General features: G+C 30.8%; 2 protein-coding genes across 3 annotated transcripts; one reads left to right on the forward strand and one right to left on the reverse strand.

The window, feature by feature from the left end:
* Nucleotides 1–222: 222 nt before the first annotated feature.
* Nucleotides 223–2,033, reverse strand: LOC146922373 (protein SRG1-like). Its single transcript, XM_085715341.1, has 4 exons — nucleotides 1,651–2,033; nucleotides 1,324–1,571; nucleotides 835–1,159; nucleotides 223–638 (listed from the first exon to the last, which is right to left on the reverse strand). The coding sequence occupies exons 1-4, from the start codon at nucleotides 1,882–1,884 to the stop codon at nucleotides 378–380; spliced, it is 1,068 nt and encodes a 355-aa protein (XP_085571467.1). The 5' UTR covers nucleotides 1,885–2,033; the 3' UTR covers nucleotides 223–377.
* Nucleotides 2,034–4,984: 2,951 nt separating this feature from the next.
* Nucleotides 4,985–7,064, forward strand: LOC146922374 (general transcription and DNA repair factor IIH subunit TFB5-like). Of its 2 annotated transcripts, none has more exons than XM_085715342.1 (3): nucleotides 4,985–5,135; nucleotides 5,573–5,772; nucleotides 6,665–7,064. In XM_085715342.1, the coding sequence occupies exons 2-3, from the start codon at nucleotides 5,738–5,740 to the stop codon at nucleotides 6,840–6,842; spliced, it is 213 nt and encodes a 70-aa protein (XP_085571468.1). In that variant the 5' UTR covers nucleotides 4,985–5,135; nucleotides 5,573–5,737; the 3' UTR covers nucleotides 6,843–7,064. The 2 variants fall into 2 exon arrangements, with proteins under 2 accessions (XP_085571468.1, XP_085571469.1); XM_085715343.1 differs by having other exon boundaries at nucleotides 5,009–5,135; nucleotides 5,598–5,772.
* Nucleotides 7,065–8,438: the final 1,374 nt, after the last annotated feature.

Below are 8,438 nucleotides of genomic sequence, written 5' to 3' on the forward strand. Positions count from 1 at the left end.
GGTTCAAATAGTGAACCATTTTTCCCTATACAAAGGGAGTTAGTTTTCATTTTTAAGTACGCTTTTCTTTTCTCAGTTTTAATATCTCAGTTGTAATCCCTCTCTTCTATAATAAAATCTCTTGTTTAAATACTCTGCATATTTATATATATATAATTGGCTTCTTAAAAAAAAAACAAATACTTATATAACACCACACATATAATGATTTTTTTCCAATAATTAGGGAACTTAATTTGGGAATATAAATTTCGATTCCCGTCATATTTATAAATCCATACTATTGAATTGTTGCACCTTAGCCACCACATATGGTAACTATTTTATGAGAGCATGTTTATTTTTATAACCCAAATAGTCCTCCTATGGTACTATTATCACTTACAATTCTCTTTTTGAATTCTCATAAGATCAAGACATGATTTCCCCTCTAGCTGGAGGGAAATCCTTACTTTGTAGTAATCTTCCACAGTAACTGTTTTGAACAATGCAGGCCTTTCAGGGGTTACAAGTCTTGGTGTTGGACCTATAACTGTGTTCATTTGAGGTCTGTGAAAAGCTCCAATGGAAATCCTCTCTTTCATTGAGTTAACCGTAGCTCGATGTTCAATACTTCGATAAATTCCATTGGTCATTATCTACACAACCATTTCAGATGAAGTTATAAGTTCTTAAATTTCATAAAGTATTGTTACTTTTATCTGTTATGCCTACAAATCCATACTTTGCGACATTGTGAATGTTGTTAACGAGTGAATCACCATTCTTGGTTCTTCACACTCATAAAATTTGTAAAATAATAAGAGGATATATGACTAATTTTCTATCCATTACCTCTAAAATGTCTCCAACATTTATGACAAAAGCATTGGGGAGTGGTTTAATAGAAATCCACTGTCCATCTTTTCTGATTTGAAGACCTTCAGTGTCATTGGCTTGTAGAAGGATAGTTAAGGCATTTGCATCAGAATGAGGATTCAATCCAATGACATTTTCTGGCAGGGGACAAGGAGGATAGTAATTCATCCTCATTGATTGAGTTATATCATCAATTAAGTCTAGCATTTCATTTGGTTCAACTTTAAGAGCTTTGGACATGTTTTTGATGATTGTGATGCAAATATTTTTCAATCCTAAACAATAGGTATCTAAATTATCTCTGCAACATGAAACAATATGTTAGACATAAGAGTAATGTATCTATAACCACTCAATATGTTAGACGTAATAGAATTTGAACAAAGATTTATTTTTGACGATCGATGATTGACAACATTGAGGTTAATTATCAAACAAATATGTAGCGAGAACAAGATATAAAACCTGAATGGTTGAGGAATGTTTGGAAATAAGCGGGGATTCCTTGCATAAGAAGGAAAAGTTGTAGTGAAGAATACATCTGCCCATTCTAACTTTTGATTTTCAGATACAACAAACAATTGACCAAACCCCTCCATATCTTCCGGCGTTTGCCACAATTTCTTCTTCTCTTCCACCGGAAGACTAAAGAACTCTTGAACACCTATCTTCACATTTTCCACCAATAAAGGATCGACTCCGTGATTAATCAACTGTAATCATTTTGAATTTTAGAAACCTTACAAAGTTGATAAAATTAAAGTATAATAAAGGAGGAGTAATAGTTAAAACCTGGAAGAACCCCCATTCTTTACATGCATGGTCTAGCTTCTCTAGCTCAGTTGCATCTTCAGATAACAATTTACTTAGGTCAATGACCGGAACTTGTTGTAAGGGATTTGTATTTGACACATTAATAGGGTCTTGATTTGGATGAAGATATTGTTCTGGAATTTCTTCTATGTTTGGCTGCTTTGCAAGCTCTTGGACAGAAGGCACCAATAATGAGGTTCCAAACTTAAACATTTTTCTTCAATTGATGAATCCTCTCTCTTAGCTTGATAATATTGTACTGACCTATAAAATGTTTAAAGTATAAAGGAATTTAATTCCAGCGATGCATTATTACTCGTATATGAAGTGAAACGCTTGAATGAAACTATTCAAGTTGACTTGAAAGTGAAGAAGTTATTATTGGTTATGATTAAGAGAGATTATTCCTTAAAAAAAAAAAAAAAAAAGATTAAGAAGACTTCTTCAACGTCGGTGTGAAGAACAGAAATGCCACCAACTCAATTAAAAATGCATATTATGTACATTATTATTGTTTGATAGCTCACTTGTTAAATCAATTGATCTTTTTCTTTACAAGTTGCCGGCCTTAATTTTTATTTTTCTTTATTATCAAGTAACCTCGTAGCTAAATTCACACACTTAACTATGAAAAGTGAGAAATTCGAGGTTCGAATTTTGATCTTTGTCGTGACGCTTTGTGGAAGAACTCATAAGAAAGTGTGATAGAACTCAAAAGAAAGTGTGTGGAAAGTTGTGAAATTATGATCGTATCTTGGTCATGACGCTTTGTGACTCCTTAAATCCCAAAATAATTTATTTACTATTTAGAGGTGTTTATGTCTCTGAAAACTATTAATTAAAATTGTGGATTTTCAACAAAAAAAATTGAGACAAGAATTTTTTTTTTTTTGGTTACTCTTGCTGAGACAAGAATATTTAATATCACAACTCATAGATACAACTCATACTTGATTATTTGAAAAATTTAGAATAATAAAAATTTGGTTTCCCACCTAACATTAGAAAACTCTAAATAATTTACAAGTTTGATTTTAATTACAAATGAAAATTATAATACATTACTTAACCCAATGTCACCTATCAGAGTGTTTACTAGTATTTTAGGTAAATAATCATTGGTTTTAAATTAATTATTTGCATGATCAAACTAGTAAATCATGACATATTTGTGCAATATTTCTCAAAAAAGTTCGAATGTTCATCATGTTCATATGTTTGAATGTAAAAAACATGAAGATGACTGCTTATTTGGACTGGGTCAAAATACTTTCAAGTAAAAACAAAACAAAACAAAAAAAAACTTAAAAGTATAGGTAAACAACTTTAAAGAAAGCATTTGATTGAATAAATGAAGAAAGTTGGTACATCAAATTTTACATATATTTTCCTGAGACTCTTTTCTCGTTGTAACTTGGATAATTTAAGTGTTAATGTTTTCTCTAAATGATTTGTGACCCTTATTTCCTATACATAACCACTATATATACTAAGAAAATAACTTAAAGTAATAGTCACAAATAAAGCCTTCGACGCGTGTCTTGATGTGCTCTCAAATTTCTTGACAAGCTCCCACGTGCCTTCGACCTTTTGATACTGTCTTTTCTTCATAAACAATTTGAATTTCTTCGGTCAAAAGCCGGGATGTCTTGGCAATCTCAAATATGTCAAGTATTTCCAAATCTGTTGAACCAACAATCATACGGAACATAATCAAATTACCAATCCCAATTTGACATATTCTTTCTTGTCGAATAAGGGTGTCGAAAATATAGTCTAACTGTTAGCTTTGTATTTTCGACATATTACAATAAATATGGTCAATAAAGTTTGACCTAGATTTCGAAGAGAATGAATCGAGTTCAACTCTCAAGTTCGGCTTGTTGAAGCGAAGTCCGGAAGATATGTTGATCGAGAGGATGGTTCGATAGAGTGAAGAAGATGTCGAAGGAAGATTGGCGTCGAAAAGAGGAGCTAAATAGCGGTTTCTTGTCGAAGAGACATTATTTGAAATTCAAATAAGTCTGGAATTTTCCAAGTTAATTCGGATTAATAGTAGTAATTAAGGCGTGTTGAGATTTTTTCGAAAATAATTTAAACAATTTCAAATAATTTAAAAAATCTGATAATTAATTTTCGAAAATAAAAAAAATCATAATAAACAATATATTTTCGAAAAAAACGAATTTTCTAAAATAAAATTTAAAATTTTGGAATTTAATTTTTAAAATAAAAAATACAAAATTTAGAAAAAAATTTGAAATTAAAAAAAGTTCAGATTTTTTCGAAATAAAAAAGTTTTTTAAATTTTTTTCTACCAAAAATTAAAATTCTGGAATTATTTTTATTTTTTAAAATCTGAATATAATTTTTTTATAATTCAGATTAAAATATGAAAATAAAATTTTGAAAATTATATAATTTGAAAAAAAATCGATTTTATTTAATTTTCAAAATCTTAATTTCAGATTTGTTTTTATTTTTGAAAATAAATCTTTTTTTGGTAACAAAAGGGAAGAAAAAAAAACTAAAAAGGACCCATACTAGGGTCGAACAAACTCAACACCCATGACATCTCGCTAAGAGGATAGAGGTAATATCGGGAGGGGCTTCATTCAAAATAACAAAACTACCACCACTAAGAGCACCCTTTTTAGCTAGAAAATCATTTAACGGCGTTACCCTCACGCAAAGTATGTCGTAAACTAACCACCCAATTTCGGATTTTTGAAAATAAATGCGAACTTGTTTACGATTTTTCGAATTTTTTAAATTTCGATTTTTTCAATTTTGAAAAAAATAATCTAAATTTTTTTTCTATTTTTAAAATTAATTTTCAGTTTTTTTATTTTTAAATTAATATAAATTAAAATAAAAAATTAAAAACAAAATTAATTATACGGTCGTAGCGCCACATCATCCAAAAATGCCGACTCGAGTGTGCTACGTCATCATGTTTGCACGGTCGGATGACTTCGGGGTCAAAAACGAAAGAATCTTCAAATTACGTCTATTTCAAAAGATTTTCAAATTAATGGGTTGGAATCTAATTTTTTTTTTTTTAGAGTGGAGTAAACCGGAACTCCTCAAATTACGGGGTAAAGACATACTTCCTCCGGTCACATTTATAAGCAAAAAACAACTTTTGAGATACATTAAATAACTAATGTATCTAATATATAAATGTGATCGATACATTAATTATTCATGAACCTAAAAAGTAATTTTTGCTTTATAGATGTAATGGCCGTTGGGAGTATTAACCATAGAGATATGGACAAGAACTTGTTCAACCATTTAAAAAAAATACACCAATACCTCTGTATTTCATATTTTATTTTGAACCCCTGGTTTTTATTTTTGCATCACTCTTCTCCTTCCTTCCCTCTGGCGGGAGGCGCAAGTGCAACCACTCTCACCCCTTCTCTCTCTGCGCGCGAATTCAACGTTGAAACAACATCAAGGTAATTGATTTTGTAAATCAAATTTTGATTTGGGAAAATTCTGCAATTGTTTGTTTCTTGAAATCTGAATTGTTTTTTTTTTTTTAATGTGCAAGTGTGAATTGGGTTAATCATATTTGGTAAAGTGATTTTTAAATTTAATCTAGTAACCTAAGAAAACTAATGGTAATTATGTGCTTAATGAAGAAAAATTAGGGAACAAAGAACAATTAAGGGTTGCAGCAGTAGGTATGGATAAGTTTGTGAAGAACTTGTTTATAGAACCGACACGAAAAATTTGTTCGTTTTGATATGAGAATACATGCTTTGATTAAAATCTAGTCATGGTTTCTATTGGGTTAGTGTTCTTAAAGTGTGAGCTTTTGTAGTAGCTTGTTAAAACATCATACATGCTAAATTATGTAACTTACACTTTGATTTATTAAAACATATTTTAGTTCCACTTTGGTAATGAGGAATCAGAAACAAGTTGGAGTTGCACTGATCTGATCTCCATCTAGCCGGAATAATCGCGATAACCGCCACTTCAAAAGGAATTTTGTTGCAGCAGAGCTTCTCACTAACTCGATTCACAAACTTGTCTTCCTTTCCAGACATCCATAATGGTCAATGCAACTAAAGGCGTCTTTATTTCCTGGTTTGTAATCGTAACACCCTCTTTTCCTTTCATTTCTTCATATGCATTCTTATTCCAACTGATTTCAAAAAATAATTTGTAAGTTTTGTCCTCAAAAAACCGCGAGTGGTTTAGGCTTATGACCTCGGAATGTGATCCTCTATTGGGTCTGTTCATACAGGCTTTTGTTCAGGCTTCAATTGAACCCTCTAGTGGAATGTAGGATTGATACTCGGTCCCTAGGCCGGATACCGAGTTTTTAAAAAATAAATAAAAAAAATTAGTCCTCGACTGTGTAAAGCCTTAACACTTAGTTAACCTTAATTACAGAGATATTCTCGACTGTGTCTCTCGTTAGTTGTTATGATCTCGAATGTTATTTTTTACAGTTAATTTGGTCTTCAATATACCTTTCATTAATCAGTTCAGTCCATCAAATTACTAACCGGAGATGCGCTCAATGATGTTTTTGTCATTCTGACACCTTCAAGAAATATAATGACACCGCCTCACACATTTAAGTACCTAAAGATACATTCTTGTTGCATCCTTATTCCCATTTTCTATTATGAAGGAATAAATGACTACTGCTATGTTGAATAGTGAATTTCAAAACATCTTGCAATTGTTTTATAGCATAAACAAATAAATTATTAATTGCTAGTTGTTTTACAATTTTTGGATCATTTACAACAATTGAAGGACTGATTAACCTTTCATTCTTTATTGGAAAGACAAGAGTAATGGTTTCTTCATTTTTGGTTCAGAATTTCTTAATTTTTTATATTTACAATTGAATATGCAAACAGCTGTCACAAATTCTTTCCACATAAAAAAGTCAGTGGTAATAGACATCATGCTATAATCCTTTTTTTTTTTGTTCTTTGAATTTTGTATTCCTTTTGATGTGCAGTGATATACCAATGGCTCAATATATCATCAATATGAATGCTTCACTGCCTGCTTCTGACAAATTCATAATACATGTATTGGATAGTACTCACATGTTTGTTCAACCCCATGTCGAGCAAATGATTCGAAGTCAAATTGCAAAGTTTCGAGAGGACAACACATATGTCAAACCTTCTTGATTCATTCTCAGGACTATATGTTTCTTGTATCTGCTGAATTTCATCTTTAGAATACATTTGATATTAGTTGTTAATTATGTTTCTGTTCTATTATATGTCAAGAGTGATTCGCCGTTTGAAAAGTTCTATAGACACATAATACAACTATTTTGATTAAATTGACGAGGAACTGGTGCTTTGTTAACATGGTCAAGTTGCTAAATAAATACCATATTTTGTCAATTTTTGCAAGCCAAAAATTTGGTGGAATGTGTAGTGTGAAACTTCAGTATATTGTATTCAAATTGATCCCACTAAATCATGTAGCGTGTGTGTGTGTTGAGAAGAGTGTGTTAACTAGCAGAGTTCATTTACTATAAGGAGTGTTAGCAACACACTCACTAACATACTGTTCTCAATACACATTCAAATATTGTTAGATTTTATAGTGTCATAAATTGTGTTCTTTCACTGTGTATACATTGTAATGTGTATGTATAGTTGAAGTCGAAAAAATGGGTACAAGTTATTTTGGTGGAATCATAGACCTAACACATATATAGAGCAGTTAATGTCTACTTTCTCTTCTGATAGCTCTAATTCTTTAACAGGTTATTAATAATAAAGCCTTTCTGCTATTTAATTTTATAAAAGTATGTATGTTGACAGCATCTTTGTTTATCATGAGTGGATATACTTCAATTCATTGAACAGTGATTCTATGGTGTGTTGTACCTTATACAAGATGTTAGCCATTTTCACTTCCATTTTGTGTTAAATCTGTCACTGCTTGGCGAGATTGTCTCAGGCATTTCCTGGCAGAAGGAGATGAAATGGTAGAGAAATGTAAATAGAGAAGTTTTGGTAGTTAAAACGATTGGAAAGAGAGGCTAACTAATTAAAAAGTGTCTTCTAGAATTCTAGTTTTATGCATTTCAGCTATTATAATTAATTTCTTAGAACCAACTTGATTGTAAACTACTGTTCAACATGGTGTTGTGTTCATAGAAGATGCCTACAAAGAGAATCATGTCCGGAAAATTGACAACATGCTTTAACAACTTGTCAGCAAGAGTAGTTCGCCTATCTATATAAATTCCTTTACATGAAATTTTGTTTTCTCTGTCATTCTGAATTTTAAGCTATTTATTATTATGATTGTTGTATTCTTTCTATGCTGGTGTGCATCCAAATGCTGGATAGAAATAGAATAAAGAATTATTCTGTAATATTGCCTTGTTAAAGGTCATTACCAGATATTATTTCTATCTTCTATTGATATAACTTAGTTTGTTAACTGTATATAGAAAAATTACACATGCTTGGTATACAACATTTTCACTTTGCTCTTTTAATTATCTACGCCTAGTAAAGATTACTGGTTTATGATACTTTATCATTTATTTTTGCTCCGCTATTTATAGGGCTTATATTTGTCATTTCATTACAATATGAATAGTGATTGATTAAGCTTGTTTATTGACACCTTGATTATATAGATGTCTTAAAATCTTTGAGTTAACTGATATAGGATTTTAGTTGCCCCTTTGATTGTAAGTTACTGTTTAATATGGTGTTGTGTTCATAGAAGATACTTACAAAGTGAATCTAGCAGCT

The sequence above is a fragment of the Medicago sativa genome, chromosome 5 (assembly GCF_051527215.1).
Source record: "Medicago sativa cultivar Bolivia chromosome 5, Bolivia_mono, whole genome shotgun sequence".
In the NCBI taxonomy this organism is placed as follows: Eukaryota; Viridiplantae; Streptophyta; class Magnoliopsida; order Fabales; family Fabaceae; genus Medicago; species Medicago sativa.

What these genes read in the sequence shown, in the direction of transcription:
- LOC146922374 (XM_085715342.1), top strand. Translation starts at nt 5,738, where the DNA reads ATGGTCAATGCAACTAAAGGCGTCTTTATTTCCTG. An exon ending in AAAGGCGTCTTTATTTCCTG is followed by an intron (nt 5,773 to 6,664) that starts GTTTGTAATCGT and finishes TTTGATGTGCAG; the next exon opens with TGATATACCAATGGCTCAAT.
- LOC146922373 (XM_085715341.1), bottom strand. Translation starts at nt 1,884, where the DNA reads ATGTTTAAGTTTGGAACCTCATTATTGGTGCCTTCTGTCCAAGAGCTT. An exon ending in AACATTCCTCAACCATTCAG is followed by an intron (nt 1,160 to 1,323) that starts GTTTTATATCTT and finishes TTCATGTTGCAG; the next exon opens with AGATAATTTAGATACCTATT. An exon ending in ATGTTGGAGACATTTTAGAG is followed by an intron (nt 639 to 834) that starts GTAATGGATAGA and finishes ATGGTTGTGTAG; the next exon opens with ATAATGACCAATGGAATTTA.